Raw genomic sequence first — 24,909 nt, 5'->3', positions numbered from 1 at the left:
TCTGATGGTGGTCGTGGCGGGATTTTTGGTGGGACTGGGGTTCACTTGTGAGAAACCGGGCAATTTGGCAGCACTCCTCTGCGTGTCGGGCAGCTTCAAAAGCAATGGTATGCCCAGATGCATCTGGTTGGTACGGAAGAATGGTATCTAGTGGAGCAGAAGGAAGGGTGACGGCCGTAAAAAACATAAAACGGAGAGAAACCGGTAGTTGACTACGTAGCAGTATTGTATGCGTACGTGACATATGGAAGAAGGAGATCCAGTCAGTGTGGTCGGAGGAGACGCACTTAGAAAGCATGTCATCAAGGGTACGGTTAAAGCGTTCGGTGAGTCTGTTAGTCTGCGTATGATAGGTGGTAGAAGTCGAGGAAGTATGTGGAACTTGTTGAGTAGAGCTTTAACATCATCATCATCAGCCTGACTATATCCACTTCAGGGCGAAGGCCTCTCCCATATTTCTCCAATTAACCCGGTTCTGTGCTAGCTGCATCCACTTGACCCCTGCGAACTTCTTAACCTCATCCACCCACCTAATTTTCTGCCGTCCCCTGCTACGCTTTCCTTCCCTTGGAATCCAGTTTGTTACCCTAAGCGACCATCGGTTATCCTCTCTTCGCCCTACACGTCCTGTCCATGCCCATTTCTTCTTAATTTCCACTAGAATGTCGGTAACTTGAGTTATTTCTCTGACCCACTCTGCACGCTTCCTGTCTCTTAATGTTACCCCTACCATTTTTCGTTCCATAGCCCTCTGGACTGTCCTTAACTTAAGCAGAACTCTCTTGGTTAACCTCCACGTTTCAGCCCCATAGGTGAGTAGAGGTAAGATGCAACTGTCATATATTTTCCTCTTTAGCTATACCGGCAATCGGCTAGTCAGAATCTGTGAGTGCTTGCCAAATGCGCTCCATCCAAATCTTATTATTCTTGTTATTTCATTTTCATGGTCCGGATCTGCGGTTACTACCTGTCCTAAGTAGACATATTTGCCTACTACTTCCAGTACTTCGCTACCTAATGTAAACTGCTGTTCCTTCCGGAGGCTGTTGAACAATACCTTAGTCTTCTGCATATTGATTTTCAAGTCTACTTTTCTACTTTTCCTGCCTAGGCCATCAACCATTATTTGCAGTTCATCCCCCGAGTTGCTTAACAAGGCAATGTCATCAGCAAATCGCAGATTACTGAGGTATTCTCCATCTACCCTTATCCCTAAATGCTCCCATTCCAAATCTCTGAATACTTCCTCTAAGCAAGCTGTGAACAGTACTGGGGAGATTGTGTCTCCTTCCCTAACACCTTTCTTTATGGGAATTTTGTTACTTTCTTTATGCAGAACTATGGCTGCTTGCAACCACTGTATATATCTTCCAGCACTTTCACGTACGGCTCGTGTACCCCCTGATTTCGCAATGCCTGCATCACCGCCAAGGTTTGAACTGAGTCAAATGCTTTTTTGTAATCAATGAATGCTATGCATAAGGGCTGGTTATATTCCGAGCATTTTTCTGTCACCTGATTGATGGTATGGATATGATCGATAGTAGAGTACCGTTTCCGAAAACCTGCTTGATCCTTTGCTTGATTGAAGTCTAAGGTTGTCCTGATTCTATTAGCGATTACCTTAGTAAATACCTTATACGTAACAGACAGTAAGCTGATTGGTCTGTAATATTTAAGGTCCTTAGAGTCCCCTTTCTTATAAATGAGGACAATGTTTGCATTCTTCCATGGTTCTGGTACCGTCGATGACCCTAAGCACTGCGTATACAGGGTGAACAGTTTTTCTAGCACGATATTCCCCCCGTCTTTTATCAAATCTGTAGTTATCTGATCCTCTCCAGCCGATTTCCCCCTTTTCATAATTTTTAATGCTTTCTTGACCTCGTCTTTCGTCACTGGTGGAACGTCTGACTGTCTTTCCCTGCCGGTAATCTCGTTGCGGTCCTGACTACTTTGGCTACTGTAGAAATCTGTATAGAATTCCTCGGCTACTTTGACTATCTTGTCCATATTCGTAATGACGTTGCCCGCCTTGTCCATTAGCGCATACATCTGGTTTTTGCCTATGCCTAATTTATTCATGTTATACTTTCTTATATCGGCCACCTTGCGCCTATTGGTCAGCTTTGATATCTCTGCCAATTCTAGCTGGTCTGTTGGATTGGAAGCTTTCATACTCTGGCGTTTCTTAATCAAATCTTCCGTCTCCTTAGGCAGCTTACCGGTATGCTCTATGCTACCACCTACTTCTACAACGCACTCAATAATAATATCTCTAAAATTATTGTTGATTGCTTCTAGGGTAATGTCACCATCCTCGGTGTGAGCTGAATATCTAATCTGTAGCGAGAGCCTGAACTCTACTGCCCTCCTCCTCACCGATAATTTGTTGATGGACTGCTTTCGTACTAATGTGTTGTGTTCCTTTTTCAGATTTAGACTAATTCGGGACCTCACCATCCTATGGTCACGGCATAGCACTTTCCCGATTACCTCTACATCTTGCATAATGGCGGGGGTTGAACACAGTATGAAGTCAATTTCATTTTTAGTCTCCCCATTAGGACTTTTTCATGTTCATTTCCGGTTCTTTCGTTTGCTGAAGAAGGTATTCATGATTCTTAAGTTATTGCGCTCTGCAAACTCAACTAGTAACTTCCCCCTGCTCTTCCTAGAACCAATGCCACTGCCTGGTCTCCTGCCTGATTTTTCCCTACCTTGGCGTTGAAGTCTCCCATTAGTACAGTATACTGCGTTTTTACTTTTCGCATTGCCGATTCTACATCTTCGTAGAAGCTTTTAACTGCCTGTTCATCATAACTACATGTAGATGCATAGGCCTGTACAACCTTCAGTTTATACCGCTTATTAAGGCTAATTACGATGACTGCCACTTTTTCATTAATACTATAGAAAGCATCTATATTACCCGCTATATACTTATTCACAAGGAAACCTACTCCTAGTTGTTGCCTCTCTTGTAAGCCTCGATAACACAGTACATGCCCATCCTTCAGTACAGTATATGCCTCATTCGGCCTCCTAACCTCACTAAGCCCTATGACATCCCATTTCATACCCTCTAGTTCTTCTAACAGCACTGCTAAACTAGCTTCACTAGCTAGGGTTCTAACTTTAAACGTTGCCAGGGTCAGATTCCAATGGCGGCCTGTCCAGCGGAGCCAGAAGTTCTTAGCACCCCCTGCTGCTTCGCAGGTCTGACCGCCGCCGTGGTCAGTTGTTCCGCAGCCGCTGGTGACTGAGGGCCGGGGTTTTATGGAGCTTATTACGAGCGGTTGCGGCGAATTACTGCACCAGGGTGGCCAACTCCTGTTCTGGTGAGGGAGTGCGTTGCCGGAGGTGTTACCGGCATCAAGTCGCACCCCAAACCTGGTTATGCAATTCCATCGACACGCGGACTTCTTCTTTAAATCCGGTGGATATTTGCGCGGCACCGGGATTTGAACCCCGGTCCTCGTGCATGCGAGGCGGATGTTCTACCGCTACGCCACCGCTGCATCAGAGCTTTAACAACATCAGATAAAAAGACGCGTCCTCTCACTGAGTAGTTCACGAGGTGCGCCGTGGCGTAGGACGAATCGCTGCAAAATGAATGAGACTACGTCTGGCGCTGTGGAAGATGGAAAGGCAGCAATTTCTGCATATCTCGTCAAGTGGTCAACCGCGACGATGGCCCAGAGGTTTCCAGCAGCAGTGTACGGGAGCGGGCCGTATAAATCAATATCGACCCGATAAAAGGGACGTGATGGACAAAGTAACGGCTGCAACTCGCCATTAGAAAGATGAGTAAGAGACTTGCGACGTTGGCAGGCGAGGCATGAGCGAACGTATTTGAGGACAGTTGTACATGCCCCTCCAATAGTATCGTAAGCATAGGCGATGGCATTTCTTGAACACTCTCGCATGGTCGCATTCTGGGTCAGCGTGAAAGCAGTCGCAGACTTGCGAGCGGAGATGGCGAGGAAAGATTAGCAACCATTTGCGACCATCAGCACTGTAGTTGAAGCGATAAAGATTGTCGCGAATGGCGAAGTGTGATGCTTGGTGGCGAAGCGCACGCGATAGAGAAGCAGCCGATGGATTGGAGAGGAGCTCGATAAGAGAAGTTACTGAGGGGTCTCTCCGCTGCGCAGGTCATGTCACTGATTTGAAGTTACATTATCGAGGAGTCCAAAGTGGAAAGGCTGGCGACGGCAGCTGGAAGGGGGCATCGGCGTTTTGATGCTTGCGGCCAGACGGGTAGATTACGTTTACATCAAATTCCTGCAGAAGAAAAGACCACCTAGCAAGATGGTCGGATGGGTCTTTCAAGCAGGAAAGCAAGCACAGTGCAAGGCGGTCCGTCACAACTTGAAAAGGCGGAATTTGCTTAGGGTCCAAACTATTGCCAAACACTCTTTTTCAGTGCCCGAGTAATATGACTCCGCCTTCGTGAGCGTTCGACTTGAATAGGCGACGGCGTATTCAGCAAATCCAGGTTTCCGCTGAGCTAGTATAACGCCGAGACCGACACCACTGGCGTCGGTGTGTAATTCAGTAGGAGTCGTCGGGTTGAAGTGACGCAGGACAGGCGGTGTCGTGAGGATGCGGCGCAACATATTTAAGGCATCATCGCATGACGGTGACCAGAGCGAAAAGTCGTAACTGCCCTACAGAAGCTGCGTCAAAGGGGCAGGAATAAAGGCCAAGTTTTGAATGAACCGACGAAAGTAGGAGCTAAAGCCTAGGAAGCTGCAAAGGTCTTTGATGCATCTCGGCTTGGGAAAGGCAGCGACAGCACGAAGTTTGGCCGGGTCAGAAGAAACCCTTCCTTGGAGAAACCGTACCCTAAAATGGTCAGTTCACGGGCGGCAAAACGACACTTCTTTAAGTGTAGCTGCAAGCCGGCGTCAGGAAGGCACGTCAAGGCGTGCTGCAGGCGGTAGAGATGAGTGTCGATGTCAAGAGAAAAGACGATGTCGTCGAGATAGCAGATGCAGGTCTTCCATTTCAGTCCACACAAAATGGTGTCCATCATTCTCTCCAATATCGCAGGAGCATTTCAAAGGTCGAAAGGCATAACAGTAAATTCATACTGGCCATCTGGAGCAACAAAAGCGGTTTTAGAGCGGTCGGCCGCTTCCATCGGGGCCTGCCAGTATCCGGAACGTAAATCTAAGGAGGAAAAGAATTCAGCCCCTTGCAAGCAGACCAGTGCGTGGTCTATGCGCGGAAGAGGATAGACGTCTTTCTTCGTAATCCTAAGTCGGCAGTAATCTACACAGAAGAGGATGGAACTACCCTTCTTTTTAACGAACACAACAGGCGAAGCACAAGGGCTATTTGAGGTCTGAATTACGCTGTTCTGAAGCACCTGGTCTACCTGCTCTTCAATAACCTGGCGGTCTGTTGTAGAGACACGGTAGGGCCACTGTCGCAGTGGTGCGTGGTCTCCGGTGGCGATCCGATGAGTGACAGTTGAACTTTGGCTCAGCGACTTTTGATGGGGGTCGAAGGAGGAGCTGAACTATTGGAGGAGTGAAAGATGTTGCGCTCGCTGAAGCTCAGTGTCACCCGTTAATAATTAGGGGAGGTATTATTAACGATGCGCCCTTAACGGTGCGCACATTCCCAGACACCCTTAGAGTGAGCGTGGGTAGCTGTTCCGGTCGCAAAGGAGATGCCCTCGACTTGCGTGGCAAGCTCAGCCGGAATTCAACTACCTTGTAGTGACAGAAGGGGGCGGTCGTTTGGTGTCCAGCTGTCGCCGGTTCAAACCAGAGTAAGGATCGGAGTCAGAAGTAACAAACAAAACACAATTTATGCACAGCAAGAGACGATACAAAGGAATACACAAGATCACTTGAAATGCACAGATTCACAGATGCACAGAAAGGTTCACAGACTACAAACGCTAAGCATGCAACTACAGAATGATTCAACAACACAGAGTCTTTACAACAGATCAAACGCGAGAGTTACATAAAAAACAACAAATTGTTAACCGGGCACTGTTGCAGTCCAACGCCTCAAGAGTCACGATGTGGCCGCCATACGAGACGAGCGCCGCTTCCTTGCAGGTCCGTGGGCTTGCCAGCAGCGGGTGATCCCCGGGAGACCAGGCGAAGCACTGGCGAACACGTCGCAAACACTGACTGACTGACTGACTACACAAGCGGCGCGGTCTCTTTAAATAGGGCTCGCCGCGCCTGTCCGTTAAAACGCGCCAAGGCTAGCGCGCACACACACTTATCTTCGCTGGTGATTGCGCTCCCTTCTCGCGTCGTGATTGGTTAGGTCCCATAGATGATTCTCGATTTTTCTGGCGCATTCCAAACCGATGAACCACCGTCCTCCCCGGGTAAGGGGAAAGAGGGTGACGGCAACGCGTACAAAGCTACGCGCTCTCCCGCGCGGGGAAGGAGGTTTTTCTCTCCATGCTTTCCACGCGACGCCGCGCGGGCCTCGCGCCGTACCGGCTTGATGAAAATGTGCACCAATTTCGTGACACTGCCCCTCCCTTAAATAATATTGTCCCACAATATTCACAACAACGACGAACATCGCGCGCACATGCATGCGCTCACAAGTATATGGAGCAAATGTCCACATCACACACATTCACAAATTTCACAAACTGTAATAACACATTACGAAACTCACACATCAATGCCATGAAATTCACAAACATAGCAACACACTGTTGTCGGATACACATAGGAATCAACAACACACCACTTTTCAAATGCGAAGCGCACAAACCTAAATTTCCGAGCGTAATTCCAACCCGCGATCAGTGCGTGACACGCTTCTGTCCGCCAGGGATTCTGCCTTCGCTCTAGGCTCTCGCATTTGAGACGCTTCTATGTTCCCCGATCGGGCTACTGAAAATTCCCTGAGGCATGACTTATAGTCCCCTTGCAAATCACACAACCAATGTGTGCCGATAAATGCCCCTACAACCAGTAGCGCCGACGGATACACGGGAACCTGTGCCAACGCGCACAGACCAACAAAAAGAATCACTGTAGTAGTGCTCTTTCCTAGGCGCCGGTATTCCTTCCGCGGAAGGTGGAATATTCCAAGTAATGTCCCCACAAGTAGGAAACACACTTGGGCTACCTGCATCAACGACGGCCTAGGTATTCGTGATTTAATTTCCTGTGTTGCCTCTTCCTTTTCGGTTTTCTCCTGAGGTGCTTCCTTTTGTTTATTCTTTTCTCGGGGCTTTTCCTCCGGCTTCACATGGCCTTGCTTGCCTCGCCTTCTCGTTTTCTTCTTACGTTCACTGCAGTGCCCAGGCGCGGAACTTCGATTAGGATCCTCGGGAAATGTTGCGCCCTTGATATTGCCCAACACCAAATCGTAGATAGGGCGTTCCATGCAAAGGGCTGTCAGTTTTCCAGAATAATATGGCGTCTGCACTTCACATTTTGCCTCCGGTAGCAACTGAATTGAGCCGTCAATCAGCCTCACAGGGCATTTCTCACCAGTCAGAACTTTCTCATGAATCAAACTCCGTTTAACAATTACGGCACTGCTACATGTATCTCGTAGCACAGAAATTGATTTTCCTCCTATCTTTCCCCTCAAAACCGGCATCCGATTCACCGCAGCTCCAGTTTGCGCGTGTACTATGACGTTCACCACCCGGATTTTCTTGTCTTTCTTCCGATTAACTCTCTCTGCTTCCTCCTCCTCTAGGCCGTGCACCACGCGGACTTTCGTGCTGTTCTTAAGCTCAACAAAGCCATCGGCATCTTCTTCCTCCAGACGATACTCCGACTCAGACAGAGTCGTCGCGCATGCCGCCTGCGGAGCTGCCTTGTCAGCGTCGGGACACGACATCGCTTTGTGGCCCTTCTGTCCGCATTTCCAACACGAGGTTCGATTGTTGGTTGCGAGTTTGCGGCAGTTAGGTGCGATGTGGCCTAGTTGTCCGCAGAGATAACACCTCGGGGTTGACTTCACGCTAGGTTGTGTCTGCCGGAATTCGGGCTTTCGAGGGGTTTCAGCATTTACAATTTTGCTCAAATTTTCGCCCCCCTGGGCTTCCAAATACTGGTCTGCGAGATCCATCATTTCGCCCAATATATGCGCTTTTCTTTCTTTTAAATAAAGCGACAGACCAGGGTGACAGCTTCCCAGGAATTGTTCCTTAATTAGGAGCTCGCGAAGTGTGCCATACTCTAGTTTAATTTTTTAGAGTTCAGTCCAGCGGCCAAATTATGGCTCAATCGCGCAACATACTGTGTTGCCGTTTCACCGTCCATTGGTTTTCCAGTCCTGAACGTCTCACGAAACCCATCCCTGAAACCCGTCGTAAATCTAAACCTTTTAAGTAATGCAGCTTTCACCTTGTTATAGCTGCCTGCATCCTCAGGGGGAAGTCTTCCAAATACGCTTAATGCTTCACCACTAAGGCAAGTGCTCAAGATGGTAGCACATTCACTGTCTGTCCAATTTGCATTAATGGCGATCCTTTCGAAGTGCAAGAGGAACGCGTCGAGATCGTCTCTTCTCTCGTCGTACTTCGGGATCAATTTACTTGCGTCTATCCGCAAGCTGCTATGTCCTTCACTGGGGCTATGCACTTCAGCAAAACCGTTGTTGTTCCCTGACCTTTGGAGTTGAAGTTTCATAGTACGTAATTCCTTTCCTCGCTGAAATTCCTCTTCCCGCTCCTTTCGAGCCTTCTCTCTTTCTTCCTCAGCTTCCCTTTGAGCCCTCTCTTGTTTTTTCTCGGCTTCCTTTCGAGCCCACTCTCGTTCTTTCTCGGCTTCCTTTCGAGCCCTCTCTCGTTCCTCCTCGGCTTCCTTTCGAGCCCTCACTCGTTCTGTTTCTGCTTTCTCTCTTTCTTCTTTTTCCCTCTCTCTTTTCTCCTTTTCTCTCTGGCTAACCCATTTGCTCAGTTCGACACCGGACAACCCCAGCTGGGTGCCAGCCTCAATCAGCTCTTTCAGATTCATATCTGAAGCGCGAACCGTCTGGGTGTAGCCTGAACACTGCTTAGTGAGCCTCGCCTAAACGCTTCCGCGCGGCACTACCTCTCGCTATCGCTCTGCTGCTACACTGTTTACGCCCTCTTCGTAAACTCTTCCAACTCGTACTCCGTCCTCTGAGCTTGAGTGCACCAAACGTCCTGTCGCGGACGCCAGAATAATTGTCGCGCCGCTCCCTTGCAGGTCCGTGGGCTTGCCAGTAGCGGGTGATCCCCGGGAGTCCAGCCGAAGCACAGGCGAACACGTCGCAAACACTGACTGACTGACTGACTGACTGACTGACTGACTGACTGACTGACTGACTGACTGACTGACTGACTGACTGACTGACTGACTGACTGACTGACTGACTGACTGACTGACTGACTGACTGACTGACTGACTGACTGACTGACTGACTGACTGACTGACTGACTGACTGACTACACAAGCGGCGCGGTCTCTTTAAATAGGGCTCGCCGCGTCTGTCTGTTAAAACGCGCCAAGGCTAGCGCGCACGCACACTTAGCTTCGCTATTTATAGCGCTCCCTTCTCCTCCCGTCGAGCCGCGCGTCGTGATTAGTTAGGTCCCATACAAAATTCTCGATTTTTCTGGCGCATTCCAGACCGATGAACCACCGTCCTCCTCGGGCAAGGGGAAAGAGGGTGAAGGCAACGCGTACAAAGCTACGCGCTCTCCCGCGCGGGGAGGGAGGTTTTTCTCTCCATGCTTTCCACGCGACGCCGCGCGGGCCTCGCGCCGCACCGGCTTGATGAAAATGTGCGCCGATTTCGTGACACTCAGGAAGACTGGCGTCGATGTAAGGGCGGAACAGGTCTGTGGAAGAGGGAGCTGGTACAGAAAGTGGACGGCTGAGAGCAGTCATGGCGAGGCGCTACGTGTCGTCAGTCTCTTCACGAAGAAGAGATGCAATGGGTTGGAGGCTCCCGAGAAATTCACCGTGGCGCAAAGCAGTGGGGTAGTGAAAAGGGTTAGAGACCCAGAGCGCAGAGGAGCCAGCGGAAAACGTGAGTACAGCATAGAGCAACGGAAGGCACTTTCGGCGCAGAAATGTGTGTCCTGGCATGAAGAGGACATTTTCATCGCACACAGAGTCGCAAGTTATATTTACAAGCAGGGACGAAGAAGGAGGAATGTCGATGTCTTTGGAGACGAAGGCTTTAATGCATAGACTAGAAGAAGCGTTGCCTGACACGGATTTGGGCAGCGCAGATAATCCGTCTTCAGTAAATCCTAAATATACGTCTGAGCAATTTGACAGTACGACGAACTCAATTATATAAATGCGATTCTGGATCATCACTCAAGTTGTGCATGCTGCTAAAGGCTTGACTTTCTGAGCGCTGGGCGTTCGCAACGAAAGTCCTGGAATTGGAGTCTTCACTTTTTTTAAACAGATACAAGTTTTTGCGTCCATTGCCGAAACCGCAACACCAGTGTCAATTACGGCCATTGCAGAAACACCCTCGACGAAAACTTCAATTAAATTGGCTGGCGATAGATGAAAACTTAGAAAGTTCGACGGGGTCGCAGTTCTCGCCTCAGGAACTGCGGCCTCTAGTTTTCCTCACGTGAAGCCTTCGGTCGACGTCGCATCGAATGGATAGCGTGGCGTCGCGGCGACGGTGAACGACGGTCGTAGATGGCTGAGCGGTCTGGTGAGAAATGACGGCTTGCTGGAGGCTCAGTAGGCGCGGAATACTGAGGCGTCGAAGACCAGTACCCAGAAACTTGGGTAGCTGGTGCTACACTGATAGACGGTTTCGGAAATAGCGGGAAATATGCCCAGCCAGCCCGCAAGTGCAACAAATTGGCCGGTTATCTGTCGTGCGCCAGACATTGCGTGGTCTTGGAGCCGGTCGAAAATAGGGTGCAGGCGCTTGCACAGGCATTGACGGTAAAGTGTAAGTTGGCGGCCGAGGTCATGTAACCATTTCGGCGTCAGTCAAAGGACCGGCGACAGGCCCTGGGATAACATCGTCATAGATCGTAAAAGTGGGGACAGGTCTCGGAACGGTAGGCCAGAGGAGCAGCAGCGACAACTGATGGCGGATGGACATATTAAGCACCTCAGCAACCTACTCCTGGATCGCCTGCCGCAATGCCGGAGCCAAATGGTATGGCTGCTCTTGAGGGCTAGGAAGCAGGAAAAGCTGGCGCGCCACCTTTTCAGGAATACGTGTTCTAATTCGCTGCAGCAACGTTGGGTTGTCGGCTTATCATCATCATCAACCTGACTATACCCGCTGCAGGGCGAAGGCCTCTCCCATATTTCTCCACTTAACCCGGTTCTGTGCTAGCTGCATCCACTTTTTGTCGGCTGCAGGCGTCCATGGGCTTGTTGGTGCATGAACATAGCGATATTGTAGCGCAAAACAGACAACACACACGAGAAGACCGAACAACACGAGGCGTCAATCTGGTGAGCAATTCAACCTGTGCTTGGGGCTGACGCGTCAATACCCTCTGCTTGCGCAACTCCTCGAAGCTCTGGCAGAGCGTCAAGACTTCATTGACGGTACGCAAGTCGCGCGCTGACAACATCTGGATGGCGTCATCGTCAATACCCTTCAAGACGTGTTTGATCTTTGCAGCCTCTGACATATTGGCGTAAACACGTTTGTACAGGTCGACAACTAATTCGATATAGCTTAAGAAGCTTTCGCCGACCTGCTGCATCCGTTCACGCAAGCGGCACTCGGCGCGCAAATTTCTGATAGCCGGGCCACCAGACTTCGGCGAGCGTTGTTTTAAATGAAGCCTACGTACGGATGTCGCTTTCATGGTTACGGATACCACAATTTTGCCACGCCAGTGAGATAAAATATTGCTTTGTTCAATTTAGTTTTGTCGTCCCATTTATTGTAGAGGCTCCCCGTTCGAAGAAGTGAGCCAATCTTCGACATCGTGCTCATCGGTCCCGTTGAAGATACCCGGGTCCTGCTGGAGAAGAAGCCGGCGCAGGTGGCAGTGAAACCCACCTGCATACCTTGATATTGGACGTCGTCTGGCATGGCAGGTGTAGGAAGAGTGCGGCTATGGAGCTCCAGTACTGACGTTCCTAACCCGCGACTCCACCAAATGTAGGATGGGCGTTTATTGGGGGTACTGGGATGCGATCCAGAAGCCCGTCAGGGACAGTCCGTGTACGAGCAGGTCCAGAGCCACACCGATAGCGCACGGAAGCGTCTTCTTCGCAAACGTACATCTTCATATTTACAATATATATATATATATATATATATATATATATATATATATATATATATATATATATATATATATATATATATATATATGCGTGTGTATGTGTGTGTGCGTGCGTGCGCGCGTCATGGATTTAAAAAAATACCTTTTTTTTTCCTGACAGAAAGACACCAAGCATGGACGACCCGTAGATGCGACATGTGTAATCAGATGGCAAAATCTTTGAATAAATTTCCCGGTATCTTCCAAATGAAATGAATAAATAGTGCCTTAGGAAATGCGCATGGTTTCAGACAACCGGTGGTGCGTAGCAGGCGCGCGTCTCCAAGGTGCACACTAGTCGTGTGACGCAGCTACACAGTGGCTCTGCTAACAGTGGGTGCGATGATAGCTCGTGCTTCTCTCATTGTGGCGCAGATGCCTCGTGGGCACTGATGGCCACCGCGCTGCTTGCCAAGATGGGCGGCATCGCGGCGCACTGCGTCAACGTGGTCCAGATATCTGAGCTATACCCGACCAAGCTACGCACCACAGCCATGGGCTTCACTATCACCATGAGCCGTGTAGGAGCCATCCTGGCGCCATTCACCAAGGAGCTGGTAACGTGACAACCTTCTCTTACGTGCGGCTACCAAGATAAGGCCTTTCTTTTGCGCGACCTTGTTCTGTAAAACGTTGACACTACAGTTACGATATTCGACAATGCGCTATTCGAGCGCACAATAAAGACTTTTAGTATAGCGTACACAGACACACGCAAAGGAATAGCGCATGCCAAAAATATCGTGACAGGCTCTGCGCATGCGCTATACGATAGCCGAGACCGAACTCTTTCGTACGATAGGCCAGCGTACGCTGAAACCTGAGTTTATCGTACCCAGCCCTCACGTACGATGGGAGATCAGCGTTGACAAGATGGCGGCGTCCAGGCCGCCCGCTTCAGAGTGAATTTGTTTTCGTTACCGCGTTTTTGAGTGCGCTGCCGCCTATAAATGGCACGCGGGGTTTTCGCTTTGCCTCGTGTAGCATTGAGCACAAATAATTAGCGAATATTTACCTCTATTTTTCATTTTGCACCGCGGCAGCGCAGTCCCTAAGCCTGACGAGTAGCGTTGCTTTGTTGGTATGGCAACGCCATGAAGTGAATAGTCTTGGCTTGACTGCTTACACGCGTGTATCCGTAAAAATATGCTTGGCAGTACGGGCATGGTACGGGGCTGAAAGGAGGCCGTTGTGCAGCATGACGGCAATACAAGGTAAAAGTCGTCAGCCCAGGAATACCAGCGTTAGGGAGTACAACAAAACTGCCACAGCAAAGAAACTGGCTCCGGTGCGACTTGGCTAGGTTTGGCTTGCGAGTAAAAAAAAAAGCCCGAATCTGTTTTCTTATTCTAAACCTAGATGTCGCCACTGTAGTTTGCATTAGCGCTTTCGTACGGCCAACTAAAAGCGCCGATGCAACACACGGAGTATCGTCCCATAAATTTCTTGCGTTTATCGTACGAAAGCGTCCATACGCTATACTAAAAGTCTCTAATTTTACTTCACAGAAAGCCTGTCCTCTTCGTCTTTAGCGGCGTAAGCGAGAAGTATGCATCCATGCGGTCAACGGTAGAGTTCCCTAGCCCGCACTGGGATGGATGGATGGAATATAGGAGCGTCCCTTTTGAAACGGGGTGGTAGCAGTAGCTATCATGCACATTTTTTTTTTCATAAATCTTAATTATTGATTTAGATTCGTTAACTAAACCATCATTCTATTTATAAAATTTTTGTTTCTACATTACTACATTACTTCTCTGCTTTTAAGCCACCAATCTTCCAGTCGTTTTTTGATAGTTTCCACCGCCGGTTTATTCAACAGGCCACTTGTATCTCTAAACCCCAGAGCTTCAGGAACAGTGTCTGCGCCTGCATCAACTTCCGGATGGATACCATTACATTCGAGTATAATATGGTCAATTGTTTCACTGGAGTTACCATATACAGCACATGCGTAATCTTCATGGTTAAATTTCTTTTTGTAGCTGCGTGTTCTAAGGCACCGTGATCTATCTTCAAAAAGTAGGGCTCTGCCTCTTGAGTTATCAAAGAAAGCTTCCTTCTAGATCTGCCCTTTCCACTTTCGGTATAATTCTACACTCTGTTCTTTTAAATCGAATTTATCCAATTTTTACATCTGTGTTTTTCACCTGTTGCTTAATACCCTTTATTTCTCCGTCCTTGTGACTAGCATACTTACTAGTTACTTTCCTATAGTTATTTTCCTCCATTGTGAGTCAATGCTTTTAAGGTATAGATATTTAATTACTTTAGCTGCCCATCTGTTACTGTCCGATTTCCTCAGGCGTTCCTCATAATATTTTACTCTAAGCTTCCCGTACTTCGAAAGATGCCCAGCCCATATCTCCCTGTACCGCCTCATTTGTGGTTTTGCCGTGGGCACCTAGTACTAATCGTCCAACGGCTCTCTGATTTATTTCTAATGTCGACTGTACCTCTGATTTTAGGCACAAAACCGCATTTCCGAAAGTAAGTCCGGGCACCATAATTCCTTTCCAAATACCCCTTAAAACCATACCTGTTGTATACCCGCAATGCACTACGCTTCATTATCCCGGCATTTCTTCGCCCTTTGGCCTTAACTGATTGCTCATGCTTTCCAGTATATGCCAACCCTCCGTTTACCCATACCCCCAGATATTTATATTCTGCTACTCTGGGTATTTCATGGCCTTGAATTTTAAGACCCTGATCAATTTAGAAGTTGAAAATCATCAGACCCGACTTAACTGCGCTAAAACTGAAACCTACAGCATCCCCATCGTCTCCGCAATAGTTAACTAGAGTTTGCAATTCTTCCATACTTTCAGCTAGCAGCACAATATCGTCTGCATACATCAAACCGGGGAGGCGCTGCTCTACCGCCTTTCCACCTAATCTATATGACGGGTTAAAACCTAGGTTACTGTCTTGTATCATCCGTTCCAGGTTTATCATATTAAGCATGAACAGCAGCGGTGATAGAGGACAGCCGTGTCATAATCCTTTGCATACTTTGACATCTTCCATACTTCTTATCCCTTCCCATGTAATTTCTACTTTGTTACGCCGGTATATTTCCTGTAGGAACTCTGTTATCTCATAACCGATACCTTCTTCTTTTAATATGTTCTACAGGAGTTCGCTGTTTACGTTGTCGTATGCCCCGTTTATGTCCAGGAATGCCAAATACAAAGGTCTATTTTCCACTTTAGATATTTCGATGCATTGGGTAAGCACGAACAGGCTATCATCTAAGCCCCTACCATTTCTAAAGCCGTTCTGAAGTTCTCCGAGTATCTTGTTACTTTCTACCCATGCTTGCACCTTTAATTTCACCGCCTGCATGGCCAACCTGTACATAACAGATGTTATGGTAATCGGCATGTAGGATTTTATGTGCATTCTTTCTCCTTTCCCTTTATAAATCAAATTCATTTTACTCTGCCGCCAGCTGTTCGGAATTTGTTTATTCGTTATGACTGTTTCCAGAGCTTTTAACAACGTTTCTTTACTTTTTAGACCAAGTTCATTAATCAGCTTGATCGGAATTCCATCTATTCCTGTAGATGTGTTTTTAGGAATATTTTCTACTGCCTTTTTCCAGTTTAGATTGGTCAGTACTAAGCTGTTTTGTATTCTGCTACCTTGTGTTGCTTCCTGATTTGCGAAGATTGCCCTGTCGTCGCTCTTAAATGACTCGGCTATAACTGATGTAATGTAGTTCACTGCGTTGTCTCCCTTTAAACACTTTCCCTCGTTATCTTGAATCCAATCCTACTTTCTTTAATGCTTCTTTCCTAGCCAACTTTTATGGTTCCAGAATTTCCTTGCTCCGCCTCTAGAGGCATCGTGTATGTCAGCCATCCAGTACTCGGTGGACTGCTTTATTTTACTTTGGACGAGGGCCTGTACCTCAAGTTTCTTTTGTCGATATGATTCCAATTTTTGTTCCATTTCCTCCTGAGATACCTGTGCTTTCTTTGCCACTCGGTGTTTCCTTGAAGCAGCCCGTCATTGTTCAAAAGCTTCCCTGATTTCCTTATTCCACCACCTCCTTGGCTTCCTCTTTCCATTCCAGCGGTTTGCTACTTTAACCTCCTTAATTTTCCTCCTTATGAGTAGTTCTACCTGCTCATAATCCTAGCCTTCCATGGGGCTTTTCTCTATTGCTTCCTCTATGTCTGCTGCTATCTGCGCTATTTGATCGTCGTTTAAATTTGCGTTTCATTTCATTTCAGTTTCATTTCTTTTTTCATCAAGGGCCCCATCTGCAGACTAATACGTTTATGATCACTTCCCAGACTACACTCCCCTTCTTCGTCTATTTCCATTTTTGTGACCTTGCTATAAATTTCCTGCGACTTTAGACAGTAGTCAATGGTCTGCCTGTGGCGGAATTCCCACGTGATTTGGCCTTCACATTTTGTTTCTCTATTCACTATAACTATATTGTGTCGCTCACAGAAATATAGCATTAGCTTCCCGTTACAATCCGTGTATCCATCCAGATCGTAGATGTGGACGTTCATGTCCCCCAGCAGAATAATATTGCCCCGTCTCCAAATTGGCTTATATTGTCACTGAGACATTCAACAAGATCCTTGTTTTCTTGCCTGCATTGGTGTCCTGTTCCTAAATAAACTACCCCTAGCCATGTACTTATGCTGGCAATTGTTCCTGATACCCAGATATGTTTTTTACAAGCAGATTTAATTATTTTTCAATCTGTTCCCTGGTGTATCAACATACCTACCCCTCCACCCTTTTTTTTTTCGTTCTCGTTCTGTTGCACCCTTCCCAGACGTAGCCTTCCATAAACGGCGGATCTTCTAGATCCCTGAGATGAGTCTCGCAAAGAGCGTACACACCTATTCTGTCATCCTTCAACTGCTGTTCTATCTCTAGCCATTTCGCTCTTTTTCTACCTCCTTGCATGTTTATGTAGCTGATCCTAGTGTTAAATTTCTTTTTTTGTACTTTTTTGTTTCGACCTCCTCCTTGCCTTTTTTTTGGGGCTCAGCCTCCGTTATTACACTTTCTTCTGCTTCACTTTTAACTACCTCTGTGCACAGAGTACTCGCGGACCCCCTAAAAGAAGCTACAGCCCTGCCTGCCAGGCGCCAGCCTATCTGTCCTCCCACCTTTCTGTTAAAATGAATGCCATCTCGTTGAAAAGCCCTACCAAAACCTGCGTTATGCACCTCCCTGTTTACCTCAACCACTTCGAAACGCTTCTCCAGGCTTAACTTTCTTATGTCCTGGTTAACTGTCACCACGTCGTTTTCCAGCTTTCCGTTGAATCCTAGCACCTCCGGTACTGTGCATACAACTGTCTACGCCTGCTGTTCTATCTCTCTGATATCGTCAACTCCCTTAGCTAATTTTTCCACCACTCCTGCAGCATCACCGTTTAGGACATCGTTTAGCCCCGCGGGTACTACCACCATACTGCGCTCTGCAGAATTTTTAAACAGCCTATTTTACTCTCTTTCAGCACTGCCCTCATTGTGCTCCCTGGGAAGGGTCCAACTAACAATCGCTTATCACCATTTACACGTTACAAAATATCTCGCTTGCACTTGCTCATGTTAGAATCTCCGGCGATAAGCACCTCGGCTTTCTCTCCCTCTCCCAAATTTTGGCTCCTGCTTTCGGGTATGTATGTCCTTCTCTCTGGGCTTTTTATTCTTCCTTACTTCTTTTTCTTCCGAATCCTTAGTAGCTGCTTCTAAATAACTCTGTCGGTTCGGATCCGCCTGACCTACTTTGCTTATGCCTTCCAAGCCAGTGCTGGTCCCAGCCACGTTGCCCGCACTGGAATATTTGTCCTCGTCGGTTCCAAGGATAAAGACGGCCATTTCTTTTTCCGTTTGAGGAAGCTGTCCAAGATGTTTCTGATTTTCTGCCCTTAACAAACGTACTTCATTTTCTAAATCATCCACACGAGACACTAAACTGCCCCTTTCTCGATCAAATCTATCTAGGCGCGCACTCAGCACGCAGCCCCGACACAAAATGTCTCTGCCTTTCGCTTCATCTACAGAGTCAAAACGCGTTTCCTTGAGATTAACCTGCGCCTTACACTGAGTACCCTTTACCTTCTTTTGATTGCACATCTTAAGCATGTATAGACTGAACTATTTCTATTACGAATTCTCAGAATACACAAACTGCCAAAAGAAGACCCTAGAAACGACTAGCAAACACGCGTTAAAATCAATTCTGCGAATACCAATAGCCTAGAAAAAACAATATTTATTTAAACAAAATAGTTAAAGGATGAACGCCGAGAAACCCTAGCTGCCGGCACGAAAAACCAGGCCGCTAGGACAAAGAGCTAAAATCTATTCTTTAGGCTGCACCTAACCTAACTAGCTGAAAGCGAAATAAAGTTAATAAAAGAATGAACTCCTCTGTTTGACGCTTCGGAAGCTCCCGCTGTCGCCAGTCCGTCCGTTTCCGGTAGCCACGTGCAATCGGAGGAGCGATGGAACACGCGTCCGCATCACACGGCGGTCAACTGTCAACTGGCACTGCTTCCGGCTGAGCAGTATCACCTAGCGGCCTATCGTAAAACTTTTTCAAGATGAATACTACGACTATTCCCTCAGCTTGCGGTTCATCAGCGACATCTATGGTAGTGAATCGGAGGAATTTTATGGAAACGAATGTCAGGGCAATAAAACGGGCTACTTCTCGACCATTCTACGGTACAATACCTTAGAGCTGAGCTGTTGAAAGCCAAAAGCGGTAGCTCTTATTCTCTGGTTCTGGTTTTTAAAATGAATCGGTTCAACAGGTGGGTTCAACAGGGGTCGCCCACAATTGGAACTGGCCAACCTTGAGCGCAAGATACTGCTCAGCTTACCGTAACCAGCCATGGCCATCCAAACGACAGGCATATCGAAGTCTAGTGAATGGCACGGATGGGATCCTGAAGTATTCCTTAATTGCTAAGATTAAGCGTGTTTTAAAAAGAAAAAGAAAGATGCCATGATGAATAAACAGCGCTAAAGACGAGGATGAAGAGCAAGAAGCAAACAGGACGGGCGCTACTCGCAACTGAAGCTTAATGAATAAAACGCAGAATAAAAACCCGCGCCAAGCCGCACTAAACTAATACCAAGTCATGACGACCCAGCACACATGCCACGTTCAAGAAACCCAACCTCATCACCTGTTAAAGCGATTGACGGGACACTAACATATTGTTCACTTAAAAGCAAGATATTCTCTGGCCTCAATGATTTCCCGGTTAATCTTTCCGGGTAGGCACCCAAAATACCTGTGTGTGGTAGAAAGGATGGCAGCCGTCACACCCCTTACAATGCGCAACCAAATAAAGGCTCTACCAATCTCTAATGATCTGTGGTTCTCTCGTTACCGAACATTAATACACCTGCCTATTTGACACATACACTTTATCACAAGATAACGGAATCCTGTAAATCACTCCTACTTTACGTTTAACATACGAAAACTCATGCTTCACCCGTCACGTGTTTCTTTCCCGGACCTTTTTCGCTGTTTTGTGCTTAACTTTGCTACATATTTTTGACAGTTTATTTAGTGCTGAGAAAACCACAACACCATCTTACCTCCTGACGACATTCTTCAAATTATGTAATAGACCATACACATATGGCAGGGCCACATATCTTTTTGCATCTCTCTGCCCAGTCTTCTCCTGCTCCCGCGAACCTGCGCACGACTGTTTTACTTTTTTCATCAAATTATCACATGTTCTTAATATGACGTGAACTGGAAACCCTGTGTTCGCTAGCCTAGTTAGTTTCTCATGGAAACTAATCCGCATATTATGAAAGCATGATTTGACAGGACTCCCAGACTGGACAGAGCGATGCCATCTTTTACAAGCTTAGACTGCTTCGACCCATAATCCAGCAACGGCTCAGCACTCCTAGGCGAATACCGCTAAGAAACATGATGCGCACAAAACTTCAAGGTGAGGTCTAGAAAATACTGTTCATTATCTTGTCACATTTGCTCAAATGTAGATCTCAGACCCAGCCCTTGCTCTTAAAAAGCTTTAAAAATATTCAATGGTCCTGAGTTACCATTGCAACCATTGTAAAAGACCAAAAAATCGTCAATATACCGGAGCATTCTTATCCCCAGCCCTTGCAAGTTTTTTGGCAATCAATTCATCTAGTCTTCTAAAGGAAATGTCACATATAACAGGAGCGACCTTTGAACCAAAACAGATGTAAATTCCAAACACGACCCGGTTTTTATACCAATTTCGTATAGAGTGCCCAGGATAGTCACCCTATAGGGAGGAAAACCTCGGCCAGGGGGCGCTGCGCCAGTTGACAGTCGTGTGATGCGGACGCGTGTTCCATCGCTCCTCCGATTGCACGTGGCTACCGGAAACGGACGGACTGGCGAAAGCGGGAGTTTCCGAAAGTGTCAAATAGATGAGTTCTTTCTTTTACTAACTTTATTTCGTTTTCAGCTAGTTAGGTTAGGTGCAGCCTAACGAATAGATTTTAGCTCTTTGTCCTAGCGGCCTGGTTTTTCGTGCCGGCAACTAGGTTTTCTCGGCGTTCATTCTTTAACTATTTTGTTTAAATAAATATTGTTTTTTCTAGGCTATTGGTATTCGCAGAATTTATTTTAACGCGTGTTTGCTAGTCGTTTCTAGGGTCTTCTTTTGGCAGTTTCTATATTCTGAGAATTCGTAGTAAAAATAATTCAGTCGACACATGCTTAAGATGTGCAATCAAAAGGAGGTGAAGTGTACTCAGTGTGAGGCGCGCGTTAATCTCAAGGAAACGCGTTTTGACTTTGTAGATCAAGCGGAAGGCAGTGACTTTTTGTGTCAGTGTTGCTTGCTGAGAGCACGCCTAGATAGATTTGAACGAGAAAAGGGCAGTTTAGTGTCTCGTGTGGATGATTTAGAAAATGATGTAGGTTTTGTTAAGAGCAGAAAATAGGAAATCGCTAGGAAAGCTTCCTCAAAGGGACAAAAATGGCCGACTTTATCCTCAGAACCAGCACTAGCATGGAAGGCGTAAGCAAAGTAGATCAGGCGGATTTTGTCCTTGGAAACAACGAGGACGAACATTCCAGTGCGGGCAATGCGGCTGGGACCAGCACTGGCATGGAAGGCATAAGCAAAGTAGGTCAGGCGGATCCGAAACGACATAGTTATTTAGAAGCAGCTACTAAGAAGTCGGGAAAAAAGGAAGAAAGGAAGAATGAAAATCCCAAACAGAAGGACAGAGATAGCCGAAAGCAGGAGCGAACAGTTGGGAGAGGGAGAGAGAATGCCCAGGTGCTTATCGCCGGAGATTCTAACATGAGCAGGTGCAAGCAAGATATCGCTAGATAAGCGAGTGTTAGAACCTTCCCAGGGATGACAATGAGGGCAGTGCTGAAAGAGAGCAAAACTAGGCTGTTCAAAAATTCCGCAAACTGCAGTATGGGGATAGTAGCCGCGGGGCTTAACGATGTCCTAAATGGGGACCCTGCAGGAGTGGTGGAACGTTTAGCTAAGGGAGTTGAGGATATCAGGGAAATAACAGAGCAAGCGCAGATAGTTGTATGCACAGTACCGAAGGTGCTAGGATCGAACGGAAAGCTGGAAAAGGACGTGGTGACAGTTAATCAGGACATAAGAAAGTTAAGCCTGGAGAAGCGTTTCGAAGTGGTTGAGGTAAACAGGGAAGTGCATAAAGCAAGTTTTGGCAGGGCTTTTCAGCGAGATGGCATTCATTTTAACAGAAAGGTGGGAGGACAGATAGGCTGGCGCCTGGCAGGCAGGGCTGTAGCTTCTTTTAGGGGGTCCGCGAGGGCTCCGTGCACAGAGGTAGTTAGAAGTGAAGCAGAAGAAATCGTGATAACGGAGACTGAGCCCCAAAAAATGGCAAGGAGGAGGTCGAGAAAGAAAAGTGCAAAAAAAAAGAAATTTAACACTAGGATCAGCTACATAAACATGCAAGGAGGTAGAGAAATAGCGAAATGGCAAGAGATAGAACAGCAGTTGAAGAACGACAAAATAGGTGTGTACGATCACGGCCGCTCGATGGAAGCGCACTGGGTGCGGCCTGCTGCGTCGCGCCGCCGTCAATGGGCAAGCGCGTCCTTGTGGAATTTACATTTGCGCCCGCTATTTCTGCTGAGGGCGCCACTGTTCGGGGACACGTCGCCGCCGGGGTCGCCGGCTCTGAGCGCGCGGTTTGCTTCCTTTCTGGACGCGTTCGCCTCATGTCTGCGTGGTAAACGCAAACTTTTTGTGTTCGCGTGTGCAAGCACGTTAACGTTGAGACGGGATGCGTTTGTTTTTTAAGGCGAAAGCCGTTCTAGGCTCATGGAGCGAAAATCTGTGCGCAGAAGCTGTGGCTGTAATCTGTGCGTCGCATCTGTGCACTGGTGCGTCAGTCGCAAAAGCGGACGTGCAAGGAGGGAGATTAAGAACGAAAATGATTGATGGTGCTAGGTAATCCATAAAAGTTATAAATAGACATTTATAGAGGTAATGACTAATGCTAATGACTAATATGGGTAATAATGACAAATGATTTGTAATGACCAGTATATCAAACTATGACATGTAATGACCGCAACTGATTAGAATGAGGTGCTTACCGATGTGTGGTAATGACTATAATAGCTAGGCATGACCCGTTATTACTGCTAATGACTACGAAATGACCAATATGTGAAAGGATGACATGTAATGACCACTGCTGATTCTAAATGAGTAACCTGCTTAGTTATGAGTGGTAAGGGCTACAGTGACTACGCAGGCAGACTCATCATGACTGGGAAACGACCAATATATTAAACGACTTGAAATGACGAACTGTGGCAAACGATGAGAGGCAAATGATAGGACAAGGGTAGGCTTTCGCCGTCCTCCGCTTAAGAGACATCTAAGAGACCCTCAAATTTTATCTGCTGAGCTCGCTTCAGACAAAGGCAGCAGCGAGGAGTGGAAATGCACTCGCTTCCTCTGAAATGAAAGCGGCGCTGAGGTTAAAAAGTCCAGATGCTGAAGCATAATGCCCTATCAGCTGCCATTCAATTTGCTACAAGGGACAGCAGATTGGGCTTGTTGGTGATTAATTATAGGTTAACAGTGAAAACGGCGTGACGGGAACACAGGAGAAGAGGACGGCACAACCGCGCTAGTTGTGTCGTCCTTTTTTCCTGTGTTCCCGTCACGTTGTTTAACCTATTTAGTTACCAGGGAGCTGGTCAGTGAACTAGGATTTTTAACGATGTGTTGTGAAGCAGATGAACACGATGAGGTAGCACCAGAAGCTTTTGTCGCAGGTTATGTTGTGAGGACATATCAGAAAACGGTACGAAGTGTTTTTTTTTATATAAGGATACAATTTGTTCTAAATTTTGCCGCGCTAGTCTGAGTGGCCATGGAAGCATAGGAGCCTGTGCATACAACATTTGTTTATACTCTTGAGACTGTTTGAGTCGATGCGATAAACTGAAAAGCCACGTTCCACAGAAAATCCGGCGCCCGCTCTGTCGGCGGAAAGTGGGAAAAATACCTCTCTGGCAATAGGCACGTTCGTTGATGATATAGCCAGACACCTTTGGCGCAATGAGAACACATGACATGTTCAATGTGGCAGGAGCTGCCAAATCAGAGAGAGTCAATAAGATGTAAGGGTGAAATGAGAATTATTGAAAGTGGGACCCTTAGATCCCAAGTCAGGCACACTATACTCCTATAGGGCACGTTCGTACGGCTTCGGTAAAGAGGGGCTTTATATAGCTATCTGTAGTGTGCTACTTCATATAATGCGGCGGCTTAAGGCTGCATTCTAATGATATGCGACAGAGGCAGCAATTACGGGATGCGGTGAATAAGCAGGTAGCAAAGAGCGGCTACTTTAACGAGGCTCTGCAAGGAGATTTAAGAACTCCAAGTTTTTTTTATCACTACCAGGTTGTTGCTTAATTTATGCGATATTTGGTAATGGTTTTGAGGCGACATGTTAGTCGTGCAAAAGCCTGTTGTAGGAAATATGAGTCAACTGGACCAGTTACAGGTTGATAAAAACCAAGGACAATGGAGGCTTTATGTACCCTGCAAAGGAAGTAATCAAGCTTTGTCAGCTCACGAGCGCCTTCATTATCAGGATGATGAAGTCTGAAGAGGTCCGGTGAAGTAGCAAGCTGTGTAAACTTTTGATTTCATCATTGTTTTCTCACTGTAAACAGTACCTGATGCTAATCTATGAAAACAATGATCGTGCCCATGCTGAGGCGCTATGCAAGATATTGTTAAGTCGCGGCACCCACTGATAGCGAGCTGGGCTGGAAATGTCAACTCATCAGTCGAGCGACATTTATGGCTATGGCATAAACTTCTCTCAAGAAAGGGTTTCCGTCTGCGATTGGTAATTTTCTTCCTTTTTTTGTGTGGCCATTTAATTAGCGCACTCGGCCGCTCGCTGAATCTCGACTGCAGTTGCGCTCTGAAGCGTGAACATTCATGGGATCGCAGCTAAGAGTTTCACAACAGGAACATTCGATGCGTATTCTTTCATTGAAAATTACAAACCAGCAAAAACTATACGGGTGTGCGAGCAGCCAATGAAAATGGTAATGAAAGCTTTCGGCGCATATACGTAGCACCTTGAGGTGGACCGGCTCTATGA

The 24,909-nt window shown here is 47.0% G+C and overlaps 1 protein-coding gene across 2 annotated transcripts in view; it reads left to right on the top strand.

Annotated features, from left to right (window-relative positions):
* Positions 1-24,909, top strand: part of LOC146171635 (organic cation transporter protein-like) — a 344,048-nt gene that overhangs the window by 290,515 nt on the left and 28,624 nt on the right. Inside the window, exon 10 of one of the 2 annotated variants that reach the window (XM_084586399.1) lies at positions 12,632-12,813. The exons of the other annotated variant lie outside the window; for it this stretch is intronic. Within the exon in view, the coding sequence (XP_084442525.1) occupies positions 12,632-12,813 (182 nt within the window). The remainder of the gene's footprint in view (positions 1-12,631; positions 12,814-24,909) is intronic. 2 annotated transcript variants of the gene reach the window in all.

The sequence above is a fragment of the Amblyomma maculatum genome, unplaced genomic scaffold (genome assembly GCF_055883805.1).
Source record: "Amblyomma maculatum isolate TAMU_Amacu unplaced genomic scaffold, ASM5588380v1 scaffold_19, whole genome shotgun sequence".
NCBI classification, from domain to species: Eukaryota; Metazoa; Arthropoda; class Arachnida; order Ixodida; family Ixodidae; genus Amblyomma; species Amblyomma maculatum.
This window is presented reverse-complemented; position numbering and strand designations above follow the sequence as displayed.